The sequence below is a fragment of the Seriola dumerili genome, unplaced genomic scaffold (genome assembly GCF_002260705.1).
Source record: "Seriola dumerili isolate Sdu_G_001 unplaced genomic scaffold, Sdu_1.0 BDQW01000018.1, whole genome shotgun sequence".
Classification (NCBI taxonomy): Eukaryota; Metazoa; Chordata; class Actinopteri; order Carangiformes; family Carangidae; genus Seriola; species Seriola dumerili.
In genome coordinates this window covers 2973664-3001540 of record NW_019174273.1, presented here as the reverse complement: position 1 = coordinate 3001540, position 27877 = coordinate 2973664, and the positions used below count along the sequence as shown (strand labels likewise).

At 41.2% G+C, this 27877-nt stretch overlaps 1 protein-coding gene across 1 annotated transcript in view; it reads left to right on the top strand.

Moving 5' to 3' along the window:
* The window catches only part of prkx (protein kinase, X-linked), a 33393-nt gene extending 18722 nt beyond the window's left edge, over window positions 1-14671 (top strand). The window contains exons 5-8 of the mRNA XM_022760249.1: window positions 4598-4693; window positions 9067-9124; window positions 12331-12408; window positions 13625-14671. Coding sequence (XP_022615970.1) covers window positions 4598-4693; window positions 9067-9124; window positions 12331-12408; window positions 13625-13750 — 358 coding nt within the window. The 3' untranslated portion in view covers window positions 13751-14671. The remainder of the gene's footprint in view (window positions 1-4597; window positions 4694-9066; window positions 9125-12330; window positions 12409-13624) is intronic.
* Window positions 14672-27877: the final 13206 nt, after the last annotated feature.

The window sequence follows — 27877 nt, the reverse complement described above, 5'->3', positions numbered from 1 at the left end:
GGACTTCCTGAACTTTGTGATATCACATCAAAGCCGTCACCACCCTCAGCCATGCCCCAAGCCCTGGCCACCTGGCCCCACCATCCAACCTTGTAAGATTTGGTTTGGTGTTTACCTGAATACTATACTATACTTTTATTGGATCATTCAGAAAACAGTCAGCCAATCAAAAGAGAGACTCAAGTGCCAGTTGCACAAAGCACCTTAAGTTAAGATTTTCCTTCCACTCCAAGTATGAGTTAAGGTATCCTTTAAATAAAATTGTTGCACAAAACACCCTTAAGTCTTCTCCTTAAAGTTTCCTTAAAGTGTTCACTTAAGTATTTAAGGATTTGTCCCAGTGATCCTGATAGCCAGTCTGAATATGAAGCCTGTATTAAGCCTGTACCTTTCTCTGCTTAATCTGTCTTTTCAAATTAAAAGCCCTCAACAGAGTCATGTAATTGTGACTTCATGACATTGCAGTGGTTGCAATAACTCTGAATACAGAGCAGCTTCCTTCACTCCTGCTGAAAGGTCACCTGTGTGTGGAGCCCGGTCTACCTTCACCCACACATCCATCTTCTTTATGCCCTGGTAGGAAAGCTATGTGGCTTTGAATTAGTGGCAGGAATGTGACCTTTTCCTAGAATTTTCATTACATCACCAGACGTGTCCAGGGAGGGGCACTACTGTAAGACCCCCACAGACAAAGACTTTTCTTCCTCGTAATGTTTTATTGCATGGCTATTCTTCAGAGGATGAAGCGGCTGCTGCTGAAAAGTTTGCAGTGGTAGATCGTCGTTCTCTGCGGTGAAGCACAAGTTGTGAAAACATTGAGTGAAGGGTCGTGGCCCCAAGGGAGGAAGAGAGAAAGAATGGCTCTTCTCTCTGTTATCCTGCCTCCAGGGCCAGATTTCTGCACTTAATGGAAACCAATCATCCCATGTGCACATGAAGTGTGACATCTCACACTGAAAACCTGCCCCCCCCCCCCCAAGACGAAGACCTGCTTCAGTTTGTAACGGCTCAGTCACTTTCATGTTAATTGTTGCATCAAAAAGTATTTCAAATGAAAGATGGAACTTTAATCAAAGCATATCTATTCCCGGACTCAGCTTCGACTGACTGCATTAAAATGAAATTGACCCCCTTTCCTGTCTCCACATCTCCCCTGGCCCTCCGGCTGGTCCTCGTCCACCCCCTCAGTTCAGTGGAGCGTCAGGCCGGTGATTAGAGATGGAGATCCTGGAGGAGAAACACTTTGTCCTGTCACAGCAGCCTGTCACCCACAAAGTCAAAATGTCATGGAGCTTGAGTAGTTTTGACGGAGGGACACTGCAGCTCCCTCCCCGAGCATCTGTAGAGCCCTTAAACATAAATCACAGTGAAGTATAAACCTTCTAGTTCATGATACAGTAGTTTTAATAGGATTAAACAATTCATTCATCATTTGTTATTCTTAGAGTTGTGACATTTATACAGTATAAAGGTAGATGTCCATGTGGTTTGATTATAAAGCAGGTCTAGGTTCTTTATTAAAACTGTGAAAGTATCAAAGCGCTCAGTCCGCAGAGAAATGCACACATTCTGTATTATGAAACTGAGCCTTAAAACCAGCCATCAGGACTTCCTGATCTTTGTGATGTCACAACAAAGCAGACACGCCCTCAGCCATGCCTCAAGCCCTGCCCGCCCACCTGGACCCACTATCCAACCTTGCAGGATTTGGTTTTTCTGAGTGTTTACCTGAAATCTGCTATTTTTATTGGATCACTCAGAAGACAATAAGCCAATCAGAAGAGAGGCTCAGAGCCTCCTCCCATGATAGTTTAGACCATAATCACTGTTTTCAAAAGGAGTTGCTGCCGCTATAATATTATAATATATTCATGTTACACCTCGTATTTAGAAGATATTGATAATAATAATAATAATAATAATATGATATACTGCTGTACGATACTGTTATATGTACTTCTACTACTACTACTACTTCCTTGTCACTACTTTAAAAATATAGAAAGCCGATTGACTGACATAGTGTCTCACTATCTTACTTTATTTATTTTATTTCATTTATTTTACTCACTAGCTTTAACAATTCAGAAAAAATGGAGCTCCTCCATTTATTCCTATTTGTTTAAAGGGCAGAATTGGCCGGCCCAATGTGTGTGTACTGTATATCGCATCAACGGGGTGAGGCAGCCATTATTTATATGTGTGTGTGTGTGTGTGTGTGTGTGTGTGTGTGTGTGTGTGTGTATAGTATGTCTACGGTATGTCTACATGTAAAACTACATTGACCACAAATATATCTTCTTATGGATCAACACTTCAAAATACAACGCAGGAACAGTGTAAAATATGGGGCCTTTAAAACACTAACTCCACTGTTGATCAGTCAGAAACACATGTTGTCTTGTTTTTGTGACATTACTTTGTGTAAGTGAAGCACACTGGTGATATTTTTGTCATAAACGGTAAAGTCATTTGCTCTCCAGTGCTCTACACAGTACTGAAAAGAGTTGTTTTAAAACATTATTCATTATGCTCTACACTTCACTGCCACTATCATTGGATCCACTCCCTACCTTTCACATAACACATCAAAAACCTGTCTCAGTTGATTAATTCAGGCTGTGTCAAAGCGGTCAGACATCAACAACTCGTAAATGACGTCTCTGGCAAAAGACCAAACTTTTTATGCGTCTGCGCCGGCGAGTGTAGTGGCTGGAAGCTTCAAGTTTTTAGGCTCTGTCCATCCATCCCACCCATTCTTGTGAAGGCGATATATCAGTAGGAATTTGATTACATCTGGCAAAAAAGTCCACTTGGACTCAAGGATGAACTGATTAAATTTGGTGGTCAAAGGGCAATGTCACTGTGACCTCACAAAACACATTTTTGGCCATAACTGAAGAATTCATAGGCTAATTATGAAAAAAAAAAAAGCCTCCTAAAACCAGAGGGTTTTCTGAAAAACTTGACGTTCATTTAAACCTTTATTACTCAGGCTGAAGCAGATAGAAACATGAAATAAAAACCATTCCATTCATAATAATGCATAAGTCATTGGGTTTGCCTCTGAAACTGGATATGGCTGGAAAAACAAGCACATTTTTCATGTCATGTCTCTGCTTCAGAGGCTGATAAATAAAGGTTTTAGTGACAGCGTTGCATCCGATGAGTCTTTACCTCTAGCTAACAGTGATACTAGCTTACCGATCCTCCTCCTCCTCCTCCAGCATGTCTCACCCTGAGCCTTTACTAGCTGGTTAGCAGCTTCGCAGGTTGAAATCAGTGTCTGAATCTCCTCGTTGTCTTTGTTCTTTTCATCCAGGTAACTGCTGTAATCTGCTTCAATATCAGGTCGTCAGCCACTGTCCGAACCACGACTTTAAAAACTTTTGTGCAGCTAAAACCACCGAAAAACAAAATGAATACAATTCCCATAATTAATTTCACCTTCCTGACCAAATCACAATGCATTTCGTTGGTCACATGTCTTAAAAAAACAACAAAATCATATACAAGGTTTGCACGTTGGACCTGGTCTTTAAGGGACCGTTGCTTAAAGGTCCCATATAGTATAAAGGTAGATGTCCATGTGTTGTTTGATTATAAAGCAGGTGTAGGTCCTATATTAATACTGTGAAAGTATTGAAGCGCTCAGTCCACAGAGAAATGCACACAGCCTATATTCAGAAACTGAGCCTTAAAACCAGCCGACGGGACTTCCTTATCTTTGTGATGTGATGAAAGAGAGCCTCCTTTCTTCTGGTTGGCTGACTGACCTGTTGTTGCGAGAGCCCTTACACTTAACACTTCAAATAAAACACAGAAGAAGTGTAAAATATTGGACCTTTAAACACCTTTTCTATCCAGATAATAACAAATCCTGAGGAATATTCCTTTATCAACTCTTTAACCATCAATTGATGTCAGAAAATTTGTCACCCTCCCCCCATTTTGCTGTCATGACCCAGATTCTCCAGCTATGACAGCATCAGTTTTGGTAAAAAAAAAACAAAAAAAACACACACACACACACAGGATTGGAGTCTGCGGTGCACAGCCCCCGCTCCTAGACGCCACCCCCCCTACCCCCCCCATCCCACCGTCTCCTGACTCTGGAGCTTTTCACTGGGAAGGCAAGCGGCGTGGCAAGCGACAAACTGGTGCGATTACGCGCCTGTCTGCTCTGTGCGTAATGCGTTTAGAGGCCCGGTCTCATTATGTAATTTGTGGGTAATGACTTGTCCAGGCCAGAGTAGAGGGAAGAACAGGAGAGCTGGGAAAGGATTCAGTAGAGTGTAGCAGCAGAAAACCCATGGGTGGTAGAAACTCCCACACACACACAATTGTCAAAATAGCTGTCAACAAAGGCTGTTCTGTCCATAGGAGAAAGTTTTCATAACCTCATCTCTCTAAATGTTGACCTCACCACATGTTCGCTCAACACTTCGGCTGAGCGTGTCGGCTCTTACCTGCTTTAGCTGCTCCTTGCATCATGCTGTTTTTTTTTCTGCAGAGCACAAATTGCGTTTGAGCACTGATTGCGTGTGGGCAGCTTGTGTGCTGGAGTGCTGGAGATGACATTTACTCCTCTCCACAGATACCCGCCGTTCTTTGATGACAACCCCTTTGGAATCTACCAGAAGATCCTCGCTGGGAAACTGGAGTTCCCACGCCATCTGGATTTCTATGTCAAGTAAGCTCCAGACACCAGGTCATGGTCAGATAACACAAGCCAAGAATCTGTGTGTGTGTATTTACCATATTTAATCATTTATGTCCAAGGGTACCTAACTTTAGACAAAGTGGTGTCCATTTAAAGGTAAAATACGTAACTATTCTGCATTAAAATGTCTAAGTCCATCATTTTAATGATGGCAACTATATTTTATCTAGATGAAGAATCATCAGAAAAAACAAGCTGTACAAACATTAGCAGCAACTTGGCTCTTAGCCCCTCTGTCCACCAAAGGGCATCAGAGAAACATGATCTAGATTAAAACCAAGATTGGATGTGATCCGATCCGATATCAGAGTCAGTTTTTAGTTTTGAACAACCCATTTTCAAGATTTGATCCAATCCAAAATCAGATCAGATTACTGTTGAACAACTAGGCCCTGGTCCATGTGTTGTGAAGAGGAGGACACCTCTGTAGATAATTCAGCTCCCGCTAAAAACCGCCTAAATGTCTGAATCATAAGTTCCCATAGAAACAAGCCGAGCAAACCTTCTATTTTTTAATTTAAAGTCAGCAGAATTCTGAAAACAAAAATGTTTTCACATGTTGCCCTAATTTTCTTCTGTAAAAACATCTGGAGAAGTTGTTTCAGTAATTTTTGTGGCATTTATGTGTGTGAGGATTTATCTAAAAAAATCAACACATCAACAAAATTAATTTTAAAGAAAAACACCAAAAAGCACCTGTGGCTGCAGCTCTGGTACCAAAACATGGTGCTCATTTAAAACTACATAAAGTCTTCAGACCCCTTCACTTTTTTCATGTTCATGTTATGCCAGAATCAATTTCCCACACAATACTCCATGATAAGAAAGCTCAATTCCAAATGTCTGAATACTGGTGTCAATGAGAAATTTCAGTTTTTCCTTTGTAAGAAAAGCTTCATTGAAATTTCTGAAATTGACTTTTCACTTTGTCACCATGTGATATTGAGAGTAGATCAATGATGGGAAAAATGAATTGAAATCATTTTATATAACAACATGTGAAAAGGTGAAGGGGTCTGAAGACTGCACTGTAATTCCTGTCCTGCAGGTTTACCTGTTCCTGAACTGGTTCCTAAATTGCTCCTGAAAAGTACCTGGAACTTTAAGTTGTTTCAGTTTTTTCCTTCTCCCGGACCTGTTTCCTGGTGTGGAAAATGTGTTCGCTCGGTGCTCGCTCTACGGACTTTTAAACATCACAGGTGAAATAAAAATGCAGTGAGTACTCGACCAGTCAGAAATGTTCAGCACTGCAGACCACACCCCCCCCAAAAGTTTCTGAACCTTTGGAAAGTACTACCCCCTGACCAGGGACTTTTTTGGGGGTCAATCAATTACCCCGGAACTAAATTTAGACCCCGGTTCCTGCGTTGGAAACGCGCATAGTTCCTCAAAAGGTTCCTGGTTCCTGGGGAAAGTTCCTGCGGTGGAAACATGGCTATACTTGCAACTTTTGTGGGAGCCATATGGGCCTTGGATGTGGCCTCTTAAGTGCTGCAGTGTCCCTTTAACATGGGGTCAAGTAGCTTCAGGAGGACCTGCAGTCAGTAATCACACACCAGGCTGATTTGGACCACTCACACCGCCCATTAGACCAGCTGGAGTGTGCAGGAATGTGCAAGATTACAAGCTCAGTGCATTCTGTGTGTGTGTGTGTGTGTGTGTGTGTGTGTGTGTGTGTGTTTGTCATAGGCTACCTTTGGGGACAAATTTTAAACTAAAGACCAGTTAATAGGGGATGGCTTGTCCAAGTGGGGACAAAAGCAGTGAGGTAGGCTTAGGCAGGTAGTGGTTCAAGTAAAGGTAAGTCTCCAGGAAATGAATGTAAGACTAAGTGGTGTCCCCAAAACTGACCTATGACAACCTGGGTGTATGTGTATTCATATTCACTCACTCAGTCAGTCTGTCCTGACACCCTTGCCCCAGAGAGACCAGACACACACTGCCTCCCCTGATAACTCAGCAAACCCTCAGCCTCCCACTGTGAAGCCATCTATCTTGTGGCCACCAGACAGAAGGGCTTTTTAATATTTCCGCCACTTATATCACTCTTACACACTTCCACGTCACACACTCCTATCCATCAGGAAGTGAAAGGCCTGGTGGAGGACTGCAGGCAGTGCCTCCGGCAGCTGCTACTGCTCAGCATAGTCGATCAGAAAGACTGAAGAGCTGTCCCCAGGTGACCTCAGCCATTAAAGGCTTGTAAGGCATCAGTCATAAAATTATCTCCTAGTTAAGGAGTTGTTACTGACACTGTGATGACCTGACCTGAAGAACTCTACACCACCCACGTCTTCCTCTGCTGTCCATATATGGTATACGGACAGCACTAGGAAGGTTAGCAAAGATATAGCACCATGGACTAATCTGGATCAGCTGGTTGAATGTAATGGTGTTTTAGTGTTTGCCTGTTAAATATAGTTTAACATTGTGTTAAAATGATGGAGTTCACACAGATCAACAGGTCAATCACGATTGACAGTGTTGGTGATCCAGGTTGATGAAGGGAGTTTAACATTTTCCCCTCCATCCCTCAACAGCAACTGTCAGTGATAAAAGGCATCACTCTGTAGCAGAGCTGCCAACAGTTACAGCTGCAGACAGGCAGTGAATATGTGTAAAAGAAAAAAAAACCCTTCAAGATGGTTCAGCTGAAGTTGTGTAGAAGGTTTTTACACTTTAATAAAAAATTGTAACAAAAGAATTAATTCTGTGGAAGTTAATTTCAGCCAAAGGGACATTTAAACAAAAAAAAATATATTTTTCACCATTACCAGGAATAATGAGTATGGGGGCATTTTATTAGTCATCTTGAACATGCAAGTTTGGAAGTCTTACTGGGTTGGAGCAGTGAAATTGAAGACAATTGATTGGCTCCTTTATTGGGAGTAGGATGCAGGCCTTGCGCACCTCGCTTAATGACTGTATGGAGGGATGGACTAGGACACTGGTTTTTTACAAGTCATAGGACAAAACATTTGTTTGTTACTTAGCGATTTAATTTTGCTGTGTATGTATGGTATATGTACACATATGTGTGTATTCATTTTTTGTTTGTTAGATTTCTCTTTTTCTCTTCTTCCTCTCCTTTAATTTATCTGTATTTCTCCTGAGCTTATCCATTGTCATACTTATGTATTGGATTGTTTGAAAAAGTAACAGTGTTAAAAAAAAAAAAAAAATCTAATTAAATATCATAAATAAAATAATACATTTGACAGTGACATTAAAAAAACCTGAAATGGAAAACTGATTGAAAGCTTAAGTGGAAAAGCTTTATTAGAAACATCCTGGGAAATAGGAGGAAAAATAAGATGTGGTATAAAGTTTAGTCTGTATACTGTATGTTTTCCTCCCTTCTCCTGTTTGTGTTTCCATTTTTGGCAACAGCAAGGCCAGCCCTTTAATCACCTATAATCTGTGACTGACTGAATGATCATAGTTCCACCATCGTTCAGCCGATTGGTCAGACAACATCGTTACAAAATCAGGATTTTAGCAGCAGCTTGGAAGTGACTGCTGGTTAACATGTAGTCTTATTGGACCACATTTCAGTCACTATATCAAACTTGTTCTGTTGTCGTGACAACAGAAACAGAAAAACATGTCAATGAGAACAGTTTTATTTTGAATTCAGTTGTATTAAAATACTGTATATCTGAGTAGATAAAGAGCTGAAACCAGCTGACACCAGGCTGGATGATAATACGACGAGATGATGTTCAACAACAGTTTTAAACTTCGCCTTCAACTGCACATTGACCATAAACAGTCCCGCCATATTCTAGGTTTTAACCTTGTTTCCTGGATGAATTTTCCTCCATGAAAAGCCATAAATACAGATATTTCCCCCCTGGTGCTGATTAAAACATTTCTCTGTGACAAATCACTCCAAAGGCCTGTCTTTATGCCGAGGAAGGATTTAGACAAAAACGCAGAAATAGCTGACTTGTCACCGTCCAGCTGCCGTATTTATGAGCCTGTCAGCGGCTTGTAGGACGTGAGATACGGCGTCTTTATCGAAAAGCTCCCTGGTCGTCGGCAGCTATCACATTTCATCAGAAAGCCCACACTCTGCCATTTTAAGACTCCCGTGAATCACCCTCATTCTCCAAACGGATATCTACTTTACTTCTAGTCTCAGAAAGTTGCCGTCTCCAAAAAAAAAAAAAGTGCTCACTTTCTTCAATTAAGAGAATCGTCAAAGAGACACAACTCACTTGGCTGGTCCCCCTTTTACAGGCTGGCATGTAGAAGCTCCACCTTGTGAGGAAGGGAGAGAGAGCACTTCAGAGACATACTGCACAACTGTGGATGCAATGACTGTTTCTTTTTCCCCCCAGAGACCTCATCAAGAAATTTCTGGTCATCGACCGAGCCAGACGGCTAGGCAACATGAAGGTGAGTTGGTTAGACTTCCTGTCTCTGTGAGCCACATGGCAGCTTGCCATATTTCTTCCTTGACGTCAGCGGTCAGAGAGCAGGACAGAACAGGACAGGGTCCACAGTATGACTGAAGCTCCACATGTTTCCAGTTAAAGAGAAATTATATTGTCAGTCGGTGGACACTGTTATTTATAATATGTCTTGCAATCTAAATATTGTTATTCCCTAATGAAAGCAACATCCTTGGCTCCTCTCACTCCTCTCAAAGTTATAGAAGTTAATTCATGACTCAAGAACAAATAAATTCCAGCTTTGAGCAATCTGCATGGCAGAGAGCTCACAGTCACTTCAAAATCTGTCCTCATAAGATTCAAACTGTATCTGACTCTTAGCCAGTCTCTTAGCCAGTCAGGTGCCAAATGCAGCTTTTCACTCCTTTACTTAAAGATGTGCAAACAGTTGCCAGTACTACTAATGTAGTCTAATACAGTAGTTCTAACCTTTTCCATCTCATGTCCCAATTGAAAATCTCAAAAATGTTGGTGTCCCACATCTGACCCCGTAACAATACGGAGGCCAAATAATCCCTTTTTAGAGCACTTTTTATTTTAATAATGATTGAACATTCAGGACTGAACTGAAGACTAAATAGTAGAAACACCCCCAGGTATCACTCAATACAGTTCAGGTTGGTTCAGCAGCAACTAATCAAACCAGCCAAGCCCACAGGATGCAACTTTAAGGATGGAAAGCTCTACTTGCTCTGATCCAGAGACCACCTTCCCTCTTGGTTCTCACAACATTAGCTGTGTCCCAGTTCAGGGGTCACATCCTTTGGAGGTCACGGTCTAAGAGTGTGGCTTTTGTAGACCGCGAAGGCCAAACCGAAATGAGACGGTCTGGCCGATGGAGGATTTGTGCTTTGCATCACCAGCTGTGTCCACCCTTACTGTTGCATTACAAAATGTGGCTCTTGTTGCGTTGTGTCTAGACAATGTGTAACTTGTTTTGAGGTTTTAAGGCTGTTGATTTTTTTTAGCTGTTGAACTGAGCTGAAACCCAAAAGTGTAATCCTCAGGCTCTCTACCGGTGTTGTTTGCTTTCATTACCAATGCGCAATGATCTTGGGATAGGTTGGACCACATAGGATCCACCCGTTGGAGCCTTCGTTGTCCATGAAAAGGTCACATTTGACGGAACCTTCGTGGTATAAATCTTGCATGAAGAGTCAAATAATCAATTTATGAACAATAATTCAATAATTTCTCCCCTAAGCAATTTAACCTCAAACTGACCCCAATTGCCAGAGCTCCAGCTGCTGCTCCATGTGCAGCGAGGCTCCTTGCAAAACAATGTGTATGCTTTACATTTTAACTGGGAGCCTCAAACTTCAGCATGCAATCAATGGGAGTTGTGTAGATTTTCATTCAAATTGTAAAAGTGCAGCGTAGCAATGAACAGTAGTGAAAGGAGAGGGACTGAGAGCTGCTCTCAATAAAACAAATACTTCTTAAAGCCTGGTTATTAACTCCACGTAATCCCTAGACAAGATGATATTGATTTTTTTTTGGCTGCCAATACTTATCTACAGAGCAGTCACATCGCTTATTAACAGAACGCTGATGCTGCAGTGCACTCACAGGCTGTCTGTACGGAGGCTCAGCAGTGCCACCAAAAGACAGTGTTTAATTACAATCAACTCAAGAACTGAAACATTCTTTTATAAATTTATAAATGTATTGAATGATACATTAATAAACTTAAGAAATAAATATCTAAATTCTTAATTTAATAATTCAGTGTACCTTTTCTGGCTTGAAATAGAGTGCCACAGGGATGATGTATTTTTGTAGGCTAACCTGGATGTTAGCATCACCCTGATTCCCTCCACAAAAAGCCAATTGGATTTGGAATTTTTGATCCATTAGCTTCCCACCCATCATAATCCATCTCACAATTCATCTCAAATTTTAAAAAGTGTCAACATTTGAATACATACAGTTGAATATTATTATTAGTATTATTATTATTATTATTATTATACCAGTCCCCATTCACTTCTCAAAAGTTCAAGTTTACCAAATACGAATAATAAGTGCCATTCAGAATATTATGTTTCTTAAGTTTATTTTTACTCTGAAAATAGGCAACTCCGTTGTTTTCTTTTGAATATAAAATCGCTGAAAGGATGTGTTCACTTTTCTTCAAGTATTTCCATATGAACACTGAAACTGATTTGGCTCCTGTAATCAAATTAAGTCTGCCCAATCAGAGATCCTGCTGCTGCTCTGTGGGTCGGACGCAGGTCATACTTGTATGCCAGCCAATCAGATCTCCTGGGGGTTGGACTGTATTTCATTTTTAGTTTGTCTTTCAAACATTAACTCATCATTTAAAGGAAACCAAATTAGCAATTAGTATTTTTTTAAAACTTTTATGAATGTATCATGTAGTGTAGTTTAATTAATGAATTTATAATAGTTTTTTAAGATTATAAAAGTCTGCATTTATTTCATTGGCACACTTTAGACTCCATATGAACAGATCTTTTTTTATGTTTACTTTGTAATGAAGGAAACTGGTGGTACACCACAGAAGGAAAGAGATGAATATTGTGTGTTTTTGTTACTGCCAGTGAATCTCTCCAAACCGGAAGTCCACCAGGTCCAGTTTTGTGTCACATACCAGTGATGACGAAGTTAAATGTGATAGATAGATAGATAGATAGATAGATAGATAGATAGATAGATAGATAGATAGGTAGATAGATAGATACTTCATTGTATCTATCTACCAGACAGTGCTCACCCGATAGCATGTATTAATTCAGAGTACTTGGCTACAGTTCATGTCCTATTTCCCTCTCCCCTGCCTTTCCTGTCTGTCTCCACTGTCGCTGTAAAATGCCAGAAAAATAACATTAAAAAAACAAAAAAAAAAACAGATGTTTATTGTTATGGTGGGAGAAATGCTGAAACAGCATTTAAACCATGCAAGGATAGGATTGTTCCCCACTGAAGGGCAGACGGTTGACAGGCTTTTAGTTGCTCCTCCAGGCTTCGTTCACTGCAGCTTTTACAGCCTGTTGAACAATGCAACAATAACAACAATAAAAACACTTTCTGTGGGTCGTCAGGACTGATCCTTACAGCCCTGACAGGCCCGTGTCAACCTGATACTACAACCCCACGGTGACCCAGCAGCCATGTTTTGTGTTTCAGAACGGAGCAGATGACGTGAAGAAGCACCGCTGGTTCAAGACAATTGACTGGGAGGCGGTTCCTCTGAGGAAGCTGAAGGTGAGACATTTATATTTGTTCAAAAACATAGTAAAAAATAACCATGTGTACTGCTCGAGCAACATTATGCATCTGTCATTAAACACACAAAAAAGTTCTGACAACTGACAGATGTTTCTTTGTTTCTGTTTTTAATTTGAGTTGAGTAAATCATTATGTGTTTCATTAACTATTAGTGAAAATTCTCTATCTATTAATTCAACATGTGGCAATCAGTTTAATACCTGTGTGTAACTGCAGGATTTATGACATCACAACTAGTCTGCAGCCAATTAGGGTCGAGTATAAACCAGTGAAGTACGAGGATGACATTAGAAACATTTTCCATGAGGCAGAAATGGGGTTTTTAAGAATTTCGTAACTTAATTTATATACATAATAATAACTTTAATAACTTTTTTTTGTATCATTCAAAAATTTTCAATGTCAGTACTGATGCAGATACCTTGACGTCGATAGTGATTATTAACGAAACCAATTTTATCTAATATCATCCGTTTTAACAAAAAGAAAATTACAACACAAATTATGATACAAATTTTAGTTCCATTTTCATTTTGCCAATCAGCAGCATTAAATAAAGATGGGTATAGCCTCCGTGAAGTGACTCACAAGTTTCTGAAAAGTGAGCTGCTACACCGTAGTCATCTTGGCAGTGCCTGACTCCACCCCTAACTCCAATCCTAATCCAAAAATTGGCAAAGAGGTGGAGCTGAGACTCTGGTGCATGCCGGTTTGTGGCAAGCATAAGCTCACCCACCTGTCAATCAAAGAGGCCACGCCCCCAATTATGCAAGTACATTTAGTACTTTAGTACAACATGGAAGTCGATGAAGATTGACTCACTTTTAGAGCCAGTCTATAGTGGTCATTAGAGGAACTGCAGGTTTCAGCACTGTTGCACAGTGTTGGCTTCAATTTTCAGCCCTTGAAGTTGCCAGTTGGCCCCCAGCACACTGCGTGCTGATTGGCTCACTGATGCTGATGAGGTTTACTCATTTACTCCTTGGGTATCAAAATTTGGCATAGAATGGCGAGACATTTTTTCTTTGTATTCTGCATCAGCTGCATTTCTGAAAACAAATCCAAATAATATTGAACACTGAGTTTTGTCTTCTCACAGTTTGATTTTGAATTCACGCAGTGAACATTTACTGTGTATGAATACTCAACTGTATCGGCTTGGATTTAACTGTGTGTTCCACTGTCTCCATAGCCTCCTATAGTCCCTAAAGTTTCCCACGAGGGCGACACGTCCAACTTTGACGTTTACCCCGAGGATGACTGGAAGAAAGACCCTCCTGTGCCTCAGAAGGACTTAGAGATCTTCAAGAACTTCTGATCAGACCGCCCCATTTATTTATTGATTAGAATATCCTGAGAATTGACCCAACTTGTTGTACATTTACTGTTACAGGTACTATCATGGAGAAAAGGCGTATTTATTAAGGCAGGGAGTCACATTATGTCTGTAATAATGGCTTCCCTCCAGACAAACTCCAGATGATCAATGCTGTGACATGTATCATACTGCAGAGATGATTTGCTTTTTTATGTTTATTTATCTGACAAAAGTCAACGTTTAGCTGTTATTGTTTTTTGGGTTTTTTTTGTTGTTTATTTTAATCAGCTTTTGTTTCTCTGAGCCTCATATGCAAAAATGATGCGGTTCCTGTGAAACCCAAAGACTGTTACTTTCTAGGTTTAAAAAAAAAGAAAAGAAAAAAAGAGAATAATCAGGTCTTTTTTTATATCGTCATGTTTTATATTTTCTCTCTTTTTCAAATGTTCATGTTTAACGTGACTCCAGACTGGTGCTGTGACTGTCAGCTGGCCAGTGGTCACTAAAGTGCAGTTTTCGACTTACTGTATATTGTAAGTAGTCATGAGTCAGACAATTTATTTGAAAATGTGTGACCGGTAGCGCTTGTAAAAAGGTGCCTTACATCACTTTTTGATGGGCATGATGTCTTGCGATTCCATAAAGTTCACTTGAAAGGAAGCTCCTCTACAGGAAGCTCAATCATGGGACAGTCAGGACATGGAAGGTGTCTTTATTTCCTGGTGCAGCTTTATTCACAGCCAGGACTTTGTCGTTACTGTTACAGACAGGCTTTCCCATCATCATCATCCCCATCATTATCATTGTTGTCATGTAAGTTGCTGGGATGTGATATCAATATCGTATTCAGTACTCATGCGTTTAAGCTCATCATGTAGTCGACAATATTGGCCTTCAAAATAAACTTCATATTGATCTCTCGATTTTGTTCACTGCCATTAAAATTGGTCATGGGTACAGGTGACACCTATACCCTCCTGCTACCCACTTCTACTGGAGGGTCCTTCACATGTATCCCAAACCGGTTAGCAGGGATTGAAAGTCAGTTGTAAAACCCTCCAGCAGTGAGTCTACATCAATGCCAGTGTTGTGTCGGCTTGTTATCCAACCCTTACAAACATAAACTGCTCAAACTAAGATAGACGTTTAAGGTCCCATGTTTAAAACTTTTCCTGTGTTTTATTTTGAAGTTTTGATCCATAAGAAGATATATTTGTGGTTTCAAGAACCAAAAACCATCTCAGTGTAGTTTTACATCTCCTCTTTGGAGCTCTAGTAACACCAGCTCAGTGAGCCAATCAGAAGAGAGGAGGTTCTGAGCCTGTCTTCTGATTGCCTGACTGTTTTCTGAGTGATCAAATCGAAACATAGCAGATTTTAGGTAAGCAAACTCAGAGAAACCACATTCCTGCAAGGTTGGATTGTGGGTCCAGGTGGGCTGTAGTTGGGGCGTGGCTGAGAGCGGTGATTGCCTTATTGTGACATAACAAAAATTAGGAAGTCCTTACGGCTTGTTTTAAGGCAGTTTCTGAATGCAGGCTGGACTGAGCACGTTGTTACTTTCACAATGGAAATATAAAACCTAAACCTGCTTTATAATCAAAAACACATGGACATCTATCTACCTTTATAATATATGGGACCTTCAATATCATCGCACAGATGTTAACAACTCAACGGTTACGTTGCATTTAGGATCAAATGTTCCCATCTCTGGTCTAGAAGTCTGTTGACATGTTCATTTGATCATGAGGTGTTGAGGTGCAAAAACCAAGCAGCTTATAAACATCGGATTTAGAAATGCCACCAAAGAAGCTTGAGAAAAAATTATTCTTGGGAGTAACCATGGTTACGAAAGGTTTCTGTTTCCACCAGTGAAAGGGACGTTTGTCGCGAAGTTTGCAGCTTGACAACCATCTCTCTACACTGGGGGGCGGGGGGCGTCCAGGCACATCACTGCTTATCCCAACACACAGTCAGTGTAGTTAAACACATTTAACTGAAGATAAAACTTGAAGCAAAGCAACTACTTAAAGGTCATGATGAAGCATGTGTGTGGCCTTTGTACACACAATGTTAGATGATGAAATCTAAGTCTAGAGTCAAATCCATGGCTTTTAAAGGAAAGTTACTATTGATTAAAAAGATTTTATTGTGTAACATTCTACAAATGATTGTCGTTTGTTTTGATGAGTAAAATATGATCAAATGAGCGAGATGGAGATGATCTTATGGTACAAATATCTCTGCTTTCATGTTTTGATTTGAGCTGATTGGCCAGTTCGACACCTCGCTGGATGATGTCAGTGCAATGCAGCAGAAGTCTGAGCCAGTTGCCGTTTTCTTGATGGACAACCCTGTGTTTTTTTTGTCTTTGTGATTAGCCAGGCGTTGGTTTCCTCCTGAATCTTGATACAAAAGTAGTGTAGTGTATCAGTTAAGTCTGTGTTGTCTGCATTGTTTTACTTTATAGGAGTAAACACTTGAAAACACTGAAGTGTTTTTGTTTGATAAGATCTTCCTTCCTCATCTATTCATTGTCATCCAGCTGCAAGCCGCACTCCCCAACATCAACTGAAACACTAAATCTTGCTCCTACCAATCCGTCAGAGTATTCTTCTGGACCAAAACATTTATATAAAATACAAAATTGGAAAAACTGTGAAAAAATGGTATTAACTGGAATATTTTGATGGGAGCGGGGTTAGTAGGATTGATAAATGGAAACAAATTGAAAACACAAGAAGCCAATCTTGGAAACTTTACAACTCCTTGGTAAAAGTTGCTCTCAGCAGCTATGTAAATATTTCTTTAAAGGTGCTATATGTTTTCTTGGTTGGTTTCTTGTCGAGAGCAGGTTGTGGTGGTTGTTGCCATTGTTGTGTTTACAAGACAAGAGGTTATACTGCGTACTCTGAGCAGCGCTACATCTTCAGAGCAGACTGGAGGCTACATTGAGTTGGTATCGGAAAGTGGTGTGACAGGCTAGCTTGTTAGCATGCTAACATCAGTAGAAGAAAAGACATGATAGAGACAAGAGTTAGCATTAGCGTTGCTTTCCACCTCTAGAGACAGCTCTTAATGCTGATCTCACATTTCTTCTAGACTGGTAAGTAAACAGCTGTTAATGCTAATGTTAGTTCTGTAGCATTAGCAAAACTTATATATAGCTCCTTTAAAAGAGCGCTACTACAACACCATCAAACACCTAATGGACAGTTGAAAACCAGTTGTAGATTACATTGCCCACAATGCGACTCGGCCAACAAGGTTTTGGTGAGAGGTCGGGGTGTAATATGCTAGAGTAGTGGCTAATGTAGCCTGCAGCAGAGTGGGCTGCAGACGTCTGGTAAGCTAACTTCTTAGCTAACGACCACAAAACTATACACTGAGCAAATATGCGTGTGTGGTATTGGCTCACCTGAACCGTAATGATTAAATGACCATGAACATATCTTCATTTGTCACCTAACATTTCTGTTCACATATCAGATGTTATATATTTGTGACTGGCTAATGCTAACCAATATTTATCAACCTGGCTGATGATGCTACTTCTGAAAAACGGTCAAATTCTGGCAGCTCCAGTCCAAACAATAGTGAATCTGTTACCTTTCTGTTTTCAACAGCACATTATACTAAATGTGGGCATGCACAGGGCATCAGTATGTATTCCCCATCATATTCAGCTCTGTCTCCTGTTTGTATGTAGCTTTTATAATGTAAAAAAAAAAAAAACTAATCATCACTCTTCACAATGCCTGTTATATCATACTCCACATTGTATTTAAAGCTTTTTCTGCTGAGTAGAGGAACCTGGACTGCTCTGGGGACAGTTAGAGCAGTTTTTGTACAATGCATGTGTCGTCTGTAACCTCCAAGCAATATGTTTTATAAGTGTCAGCCCTTGCCTTGAAAATGTTGGTTTTGTTGGTGCAATCATTCATTGTTTTCTACCCATTACATAAAATTGCCTTTTAGTAACACCTTTTATTCCTTTAACTATGGAACTGTAAGCAATGGCACATGTTTGTATGAAGGCTAAAAGGTCTTTGAAAGTGTTTCAGAAACTTGAAATGACAAAAAAAAAGAAACATGTTCTCTTTCTGCTGGTGTCCTGCCTGGTCCTTTCCCATCCTCCAGTCACCAAGCAGCTGCTTGAAGGTCAGCTGCCAGCCTGCGTGGTCAAGCAAAGCTTTTATATTTACAAAATGGAAATCTGACATTTGGGGAATGAACTCCTTTATTTCTGATGTTTAATGCTTCTCTGGTACTGCTTTTCTCCTCTTTTGTTTCTATTGATACCAACCTGACTGGTCTGAAAAACTAAACGTAACATTACAAAAAAAATTTTAAAACTCTTCAGTTTAAGTGCTTATTTACTTACTCATCTTCTCCAACCTGTTAAAGGGCCTTAGCACAAGAATGCTGGGCGGCTGCCCATAACAATTTTGCAAATGATTAAAGGTCCCATATTTCAAATTTTTGCTGGTTTATATTTGAAGTGTTGCTCTATAAGACCATAAGAAGATTTGTTGTTTTAAGAACCAAAAACCATCTTAATGTAGTTTTACATCTCAGGTTTACAATGGTTGGTGAGCCAATCAGAAGAGAGGCTCAGAGCCTCTGTATATAATACAGTATCTTTTATTTTTCTTCAGTATGTTGTTAACAGTTTTACATTCTCTAAAACAACTATATATATAATTTGTGATTATTCAAAAATATATAAAAAATATTGATTAGTGCAGCTTTAATTTTTTTGTATGTTTTTAACAGTGTAACATCTAAAACCAATACTTACAGAATTTAAAAATATTCTGATGGCATGGATGGACAAAGAGTGCTGATGTGCATTTCTGCAATTCGGGGGTTTTGGGAAGGGTCGTGACTAAGGTTGCGGTGTCTAGACTCCAGGTGGTCACTGTTTATCTTCTCTGGTGTGACTAAGAAGACGCTTCATTACTGAATAAGTTCTACATGAATGGTTTTGACCACTGTTAATCAGCATGTGGGGGAGGGGTTCATGAGTAACAAGGAACTTTCATATCTTATTCCTCAGAGATTGAATATCTGAGCAGTGGAGACATTATAACCGCATGGGCCTGCTCTCTGCTGCTTTGCTTTTTCAGAATTCAGATGGTTGACATTAAGAAAGTTTGGCTTTTTGACAGAGGTAAGGTGTTGGTTGTTTTTCTTTGGGACAACTGCCTCATGAGGAACATATGTAAATGACGTGGCATTTCCCAGTCTTTACCATATGTTTTCCAATAAAGGTGTGACTGTTTCCCAGTAGCTGTAGCCCTTTAAATGTAATCAGTTTAATTCTTTTTTACTGTGGATTATGTTTAAGTGCTATAAGCTTTCATTTCCTCCCTCTATCTCTGATTCCAAAGGAAGGCCTGGTGTCAATGTGCTGAAGTCAGTGTTTCATGGAGGGTTATTATGTTTACAGTGGAAAAATGAGTCATGTTTTGTCTGGAGTTCCCTGGTAGTCTGGCTCTTAGTGATGACAGTCAGGACTGTAAAGCTGCACGGCTCTAATAGTCAGCTAATGAATGCCTTATGAAGTGCTTTCAAGGTGAATTTGGTGGATTGAGGGTAGAGGCTGTGGGAGTGCACAGTTACTTCCCAGAAGGTCGTAGTGACAGGAAATGCTCAAAATCAGGAGGTAATAAAAAAGTCATACTGTCTAGTGTCAGTTATCAAATCTGCAGCATTTACATTTACACCACACTTTGTTTTTTCTGTCCAAATTCAACTCATCTGGTAAATATGATAAGTTAATAGTATGAGAAGTTTCAAGTTTCTCAGGCAGATCAGCCCTTTTGTAATAGAGTCTTTATTTCATTATTATCATTATTTTGTTATTTTCCTCTGTTATGTGATTTTCCGTCATTGCCTGCTTATGGATGAGCTGGGGGGGCTCCCCATATGTTAGCATATTTGACATACTACTGCATTTCAACCTTGAAGCCAGTAGAGATGATTTCCTCTGTATGGACGCAGAAGAAGAAGAACACATATTGACGTTTAAAGCTATATATACACATTAGCTGAGTGAAGCCGCGCCTGTCAAACCACAGGGTGTGCTGTGTCACAAGCCCTGTGATGTCGCCCTAATAACAAGTCGGCACTCGGCTCATGTCAGCAGCGCTCACCTGGGATTCCTGTCATCAGTGCAGGTTGCGAATGCACCGCACCCCCAGCTGGGAAAGAGATGACACCCCATCCCCCAACCAAGGTGCCAACCACCCACCTGGACTCATGCTCAGCTGTGGCCATGGTGCATTGTGGGGCATCTTGATGGATGTACCTTAATCTGCGTTAATTAGAGGGGAGTAGCTGTTGCAACAAAGTGTGGTTCACTTTAATTAGAGAGGCAGCTAATTGTAGAACCTGGTCCTGGTCATTGATGGCCTGACGTCATCACAGGTTAAACCCCACCCTGCAGGGGGGACCAGGACCTGCTCTGACCCTGCTCATGTCATCGTAGGCGGAGAGGCCACATGGTCTCCACCTATGTTATCTTTCAGATCTAAGACCAAAGGCTACAGAGGCCCCTCACAGCCTGGTGCTCCCCCTCATGTGCTCCAGATTCCCTAATTACCTTTGAATGCCTCTTAGTCCGACCCTTTGCCATTCGGTGACCCTACCAGGTGACACAGTCATCACAGGTTCCAGCTCCATGGCGACAAGTAAAAGCCTCCATTTTACATGTAAAGTTGCTTAAAGCGACATAAACAAAGACTGGTTGCTGTGAGTGGGCAGAAGTCACTTCAGAGTGATACTTCTGAAATGATGTTTTCACTGTGGAAAAACGCACAAATATTCCCCCAAATTTCCCACCACAGTGCAAAAGATGTTTCTTTTTATTTGGGAAAAACCAATAATGACAAAAAAATACTGCTGTAAATAAAACGTCATAAAAACCATAAGTCTTTCAAATCCTTGTTAGCATGACTCAATGTCACTACATTTGCCAAAAACATGTCAAGTGTCAGGACTTTTCTTTTTTTCTTTCTGAAAGGTTTTTCCACTCCTCATGTGACAGGTCGGAACTGGAGCTTTGTGTTTATGCGCTAAACGGACACACATGCCTGACGCTTCCTACCCATCGACATGAGGCTGAACAGCTGGATGTGATTGAAGCTTCTCTACGGTATATGAAGCGTACATTTAAACTGATATTGGATCGTTTCGGATCATCTTTTAAAAGTCTCTAAAACAGCTTTTTTTTTTTTCTGGTGGCCCCGCCCACAGCAACACATAGCTCTGCCAATTTATCTACTGTGGGTAATGCAACAACTATGCATGAGTACCTCACACAACCCCACATCAAATATCCTGAAATATCGCTTTAAGAAAACACATGCAAATAAACAAAATGCACCAAAAATTCAGATTGTGTTGTCAAATTGATGAAGATGTTTTCTGAATTTGCAGCGCGTTTGTTTTCTTACGTTGCAGTGCGCTGAGCTCTCGCGGCCACCGTACTTCTCTGCAGACTCTAGCCTTGCGGTCTCTCTCACATCAGACCAAACCTCTGGTGGAGGCCTATTTCCAAGGAACCAGCAGGAGCTCAATCACTCACTAACCTCCCATGTGTTTTGACATTTTTTCCGGAGCTCTGTTGTCCCTGGAAACCTTTCATTTCGCTGATGGATTTTCATATTAGCTTATTTCTATAGCGCCGAGGCAATTCAAAGTGCTTTACATAAAAGTAGGAAACACTATTAGCTTTCCCCCTCCTCCCCCCAGACATTACTTAGCTGTTCGACCATACTTGTTTGCACATTAAGCCCACTTAGCCTCGTGACCCCCCCCTGACACACAGACTGAGTGTTTTGCTGGTGCCCTGGTGCTCGGCGGACGCTCTGTTGTCAAGCACGATGTGGGATTCGGTGCTATTGAAAACATCTTCTTGGCATGGCGGGACGGAAACATTAAACACAAGCTGATGGCTGTGAGACAACAGAGAGGGGGAGAGATTCAGAGATTCATCATCCTGCTGGCCAGGAACACATCCAGACACCGCTGCCTGCTTCGCTCGCTCGCTCGCTTGGCCCACCGCGAGTCAATGAATCATCCTAATTCCTGACAGTTAATGTGTCTTCTTTAGAAAACTGCAAATCTGGGGCCGTGTTGGAGCATGTGCAGAGCATCAGTTGCCCTAATTCAGTTAGAGCGTCACAAAGACGAGCAGCCGCTCTGCCAGGGAGTGTGTGGTGGTTCTACTGTGGTGAAAGGGTCAGGAAAGAGACTTACGCCTCTGCCATCCCCCGGTTATCCCCTTATGAATCACGGGGTAAGTCATTCAAAGTGCTCAGACACACAAACGACCCACAGTGAACATGGAGTCAGTGAGTCCATCGTTATCTGTGGATATAACTGTTGATGCTGAATGATTCTTCAACTTGTGTTCACCAATCAATGTGTTATTCATGGCAACCAGTATTGTAATACTTGAGTCTGACTCAAGTCTTGATTTTCAGGACTCATGACTTGGAATCGGACGCTGATAATTTGGATTTGGACTCCAACACCGGGGACTCGAGACTCAACTCGGACTTGAGGTTTAGTGACTTGACTACAACACTGATTGCAACTAAAGGAATTTAAGGGTATATGCTTATTCACTTTCTGGCAACAACTTAGATTAGAGACTCTCATGTCCCTTAAATATGAAGCTACAGCAAGCAGCTGGTTAGTATAACTTAGCATAATGGATAAGCTATCCCTGCACCCTCCACGATAACAAAATATGCCTACATCTCTAAAGCTCAGTGATTAGCATGTTGTGTCTTGTTGTTAAAACGACAATTTGCCATTTTACGGTGGTTTATGTGCTGGACTATGTCTTGGTCAGGCAAAGGATCTTGTTGGAGCCTCCGCTGGTTGTTTGGTAACTGCTCAGAGCCAAGAAATAGTTGGCCACGTGAGCTGACCGTTTGGCAACTATCACTTCTCTGTTACTGTTCATGTTCATGAACTGTCAAAAGTAAGTGCATATTTGATTAGTAGTCCATTGCCAAACAATGCAGGTGTTTGGACCGACACATATTGGACCGAGCTCTTATTTCAGACAGGAACAGCTCATGAATTAAATGCTGATCATTTAAATGTGTAAAGACTGGGACCCTGAGGCTCATGTCGCTGAGCTGTTTCTCCTCTTTCTGTCTCCATGTGTCTGTCTGGCATCAGTCCCTGTGATTCCTCCATATGCTCATCCATTGCTCACAATACACTCATGTGTTTCTGTTTCAAAGATGCATTTGCTTAACTCCCCATCTGCTTCCTCACAAGCATCGCATATTCTTTTGTGGTGCATCTGTTTGAGTTTTTCTTTGCAGGTACGTAAGTGTAATCTTTTATGTTTCACCTGGGGGAGGAGGAGAGCTTTGTGTCTTGTATTTTACCTTGTTTTAATAATGGACTTTCTGTGCGTAGGCAGTAGGAACTTAACCTCAACCCAAGGTAGGATTACTAACCGGGTATTGCCCAGGGGCCCCAGACCCTCAAGAGCCCCAAAAGCCCACATAAGAATCTCAAAAATGTTGGCGGCCTACATCTGCATCTGTAACAATGCAGAGCCAAATAATGCCTTCTCTGTTTTTAAAAGATTCTTTCATTTTAAAACATTTAAAACCCTTTTTTTTTTTTTTTTTTTTTACATCTTTTTACCAAAACTTGCAATACCTTCATAGGGCCCAACAAGGGGCCGCCACCCACAGGTTTGGAACCACTGCAATTTATGATTTCTGTCAACACAATTTGAATATTTGCTACTGAAGTAGAATATCAACTGTAATCTCTCACTGTTAACTCATAAGAGAAGTAGAGGCCGCCATCTTTTACTAATGAGGTCCTGCTGCTCATGGCCTTGTTAAATAGGTAACGTGGGAATGAGAGTCATGCTTCAAAATGTGTATTGGCAGTTTTTTTTTCATCAGTTGGTAGTTGTTCTGCTTGGGTGTGACTCCCTCGCCTCAGTCCTGTTGATCCATTAGCAAAGAGAGGCGAGTGGGGAGCAGGGATGGAGGATGAGGGGCTACTCTTAAGTGTTGCACACACATATCACATATGGAAGCATTAAATGGGCCTTAAGCAGTCTTTGACTTTAATCGACCTCTGTTAGCAACCAGGAGATTTTGTTCCAACACAATAATACAATACCGTCTTCTGCACATTTCCTTCTTGAGCTGTGTAAGCAGTGACCTAGACCAAGAGATTTATCAGCTCTATCAGCTTTACGGCTTGGACCCCAAAACAATAGGGCTCCACCAGCTTAACTGTTTTGCCCCATAAAAACCATAGTGCTCCATCAGCCTTACTGTGTGGACCCCTAAAAACAATAGGGCTCCGTTAGCTTTAATGCTTGGACCCCTAAAAACAATAGGGTTCCATTCGCTTTAATGCTTGGACCCTTAAAAACAACAGGGCTCCATGAGCTTTAATGCTTGGGCCCTTGAAAAAGTAGGGCTCCATCAGCTTTACTGCTTGGACCCCTAAAAATCTGAGCAATTACAATAGGGTTATCAGTGACAGCAGGGTCCCAGCCCCCATCCTCCTTGCACTTGGACCCCTAATGACAAGTAAGCCTGCATTTAGAGAGCAAAGTGTTCTATTGGGATAATAGGGAGTTATGAGGTTTTTAAGATACAATGGAGCTTAGATATTAAGCGTTTTTTTACGTAAGGAGAAAGAGCCAATAGGGAGCCAAAGCAGAGAAGCTAATATACGTTGGTTCTATCTTTTATATATTTATACAATTTCGTGTAAATTGCCCCCAAAGTCACAAAATTCAGTGCATCCTCCAGGATCTTTTCTTACCATAGTAGGAAGCAATTTGTTTCAATGTTGCAGGTGAGTCAACGGTTCCTTGTGCAAGAGTAAAAACCTCCTCCACATTCCCAACCTGGAATTTTATCTTTTCTTTATAGATTTGGTGTAAAACAACAGTTCAGGCATTAGAACTGACTGAATCTCAGTCCTTAACCTCAAACTGGATCAATTGTTACACTTTATTAGCTGTTACAATGGGTTTATTCACTAAAATCGACAGCAGGAGAAAGTCAATGTTTGCGCTGCATCCTGAAACTTCCCATCATCACTTCCATTATAACAATTTACTGGCTGATGTCCAATTTTTATTGAAAAGCCAATATTGGCCAACTGACACATCACTTTAACAACACTGCGTTCTGCCCATAACAAGTGCTGCCTTTCAACAAACCCTCAATCCAACAGTCCAGCTACTGTATAATTGACCTAAACACTGGCTTTCAGTGTGAGCAGCTTTAAAACAGCAAGTAGCTCTGCAACGTGTGTTGTTTTGCAAACTCTGAGCTGTATGAGCCGTTCTGGATAGCTGAGCATTATTCTCTGGAGACAGATCACTCTGCTGATGGAGACAAATGGGCCTGGCTGAATTCCCCATCCCCAGCTGAGGAAACAGAGTGGCTGGCTCATGCCCAGGAGAGCAGACGCTGCCGAGAGGGAGATGCTCCAGGGAGAGGCGATTTGCCGTATGAGCGGACGTGCCTTAGATTTGAAATTATGTTCCCTGTACTGATAGCTCCACAGGGACCATCAGGAGCAAGGATATCATTATAGTGTCTGGCTTATCTCTGCGATCTGGCTTTACGTGACTGATGCATTTAGGTCACAAGGACAACTTCTCTGTGACATGAAGAGAAAATCCCCCCCCCCGTGAACCATTGTTGCCAAGTCATCAAGAGCCACTGGGATGAAATCTCTCAGCAATGAGACATCCAAACATCACAGAAACCATACAGCATCCTGTTAAAAAGCAGGTGGCCACAAAAAAGCCCTGCTCTCTCATGAAACTCTAGCTTACACATCATTTTTCCCATGCATAGCTTTCTCGTGATCTAGCTGCCTTACTCATCTTTGTGCACTAAAGGAGTCAATTACAGTTGATCTGTTGCTCCTCTGAGTGTGGAAAGACCTCCCCCCATGGAACCACCCACAGTACATGTTAGACTGCAACTGACACCAATGTATTTGGATAGAAGCAGTTGATGGTAGTAGCCAAAGTAGCTAAGTTAGCAAGTTTTGTAGCTAAAACTGGAAGCTAGCGCAGCAGATTACTAAACTTCTAGAAATCCCTGGGTATTTCTCTTTTGATAAAACACGTTAGCCACTCGAAAACTCCAGATGGGTGACATTTCTGGCAAGTTTTTTTTTAAATAAGTTCACCCACAATTTTCAATTTTTAATCATTTAAATCTGTCCCATGGCTAAAATTCTGTGGTAAAATATATGTTTCCATTTTGACATTTCATGTGGCTAATGGTGAGTTTGAGTTTGATCCCATGTGTGTGTGTGTTCATGTATGTGTTAGAATCCTTGCACATGCCTGTTGACATATGCATGAGGGTTTTTTTTTTTATGTGTATTTCACATTTCCTGTAATTAGTGTGTATGCTTAACGACACCCGGGCTCCCCGACACCCGGCCACCAGTTGTCCCCCCCCCCCCCCGCTCCAGTCTCAGTCTGACCTGCTTGATCCTCTGTCTCAGGTGGGTCTGAGTGTTACAGGCACAGCCGTTCAGTCAGTGGACGTGAGGCGCGTGTGGGGTGTGAGCACAGCTGCAACACAGTAGGCAGGGAGTGGGGGTGGGGTTTTTTTCCTCTGAAGTGAGGCTGCAGGCCAGCAGAATACAAAACAGTGAAAAAGCCTTGAATTGAGGGACCTACCTAAAAACCTGTGTGGATACATGTGAAGGAGGAATAGCTGCCAGCAGCTTTCCCCTGGCTGCTGAGCAATTCACTGGCTTATGTGGCTGCATTAAAGGACCGTTCCACTTTATCACAGTACAGATACTTCAAAAAAAATTGTATGCTTATGACAGATTAATGCAGTGGGTATTTAATTACATTGTGTTTGTGTTTGGTCTTATGTGGTTATGATGAGGAGTGTGCTGTTTGTTTTTGCTGCAGCTCTGTGCCTGCTAGGTGCATCTGAAAAACAGAAGAACAGATGTTGTTTCTGGTCCTGGTCCCTTGGTGTGTGTGTGTGTGTGTGTGTGTGTGTGTGTGGAGAGAGGGTCTGGCCAGCTACATCACAGAGCATGGAAACTTCAGTGCTGGGGCCAGATCAAGAGCAGTACAAGAGCGAAATAGGCAAGTTCAGGAAATGAAGGTACAGCTGGACGATACCTTTAGACAGGTCTTTAGTGAAAGGACGGTGTCTCCATGTGTGAAGTACATTTCATCTACACTACCTATGATTGGTCTGGCTGTGCCTCACTTAGAAAATCAGACAAGCCAATCAGGAGAGAGGATCAGAGGCCTGTTCCTGCTAGAGCTCCAGAGAGAAGTGCAATGCTGCTTAGAACCACAAATATATCTTCTTATGGAGATCAACACTTCAAATGCAACACAACAAAATATGGGACCTATACTGTGTAGTCAGTATAGTATAGTACAGTATAGTATTATATAGTACAGTATATATACTATACAATACTGTACTGTACTATAGTATATTATACCGCAATATACTATACTATACTGTATAGTCAGTATAGTACAGCATAGTATTGTATAGTACAGTACATATACTATACTATACTGTAGTCAGTGTAGTATAATATAGTATACTATACTATAGGCTAATAAACTATACTATACTGTACTATGGTTTACTATACTACACCATATTATGTATAGGGTACTATACTATAGTATATTATACTATACTATAGGCTACTAAACTATACTATACTGTACTATACTGTGGCTCAGGATGGGATGAACAGGTTACCCAGCAATTAGAGGGTCAGTGTTCGGCTAAAAACGGCACCGTAAGAGCAGTGAGAGTGAACCAGAACCGTAAAGTTGTGTCTGGACAGATAAACAATGAACTGAAACTGCTGACATCTGCTTGTGGGTCAGAGTCATACATGAGGTCATGTTGTCCCAGAGAGGAGGACACGAGGGTCACGCTGTACATGTCGACGTTTTAAAGGTTTTTTTCCTTCCTTCTCCTCAGACTGTAAAGCTGCCTTTTACTCAACAGTATAACTTCCCACTTTCTGCCTTGGCTGTCGGAGGCTGAAGTGGTGTGGGTGTGCGATTAAATCTTGAGGGATCCTGCT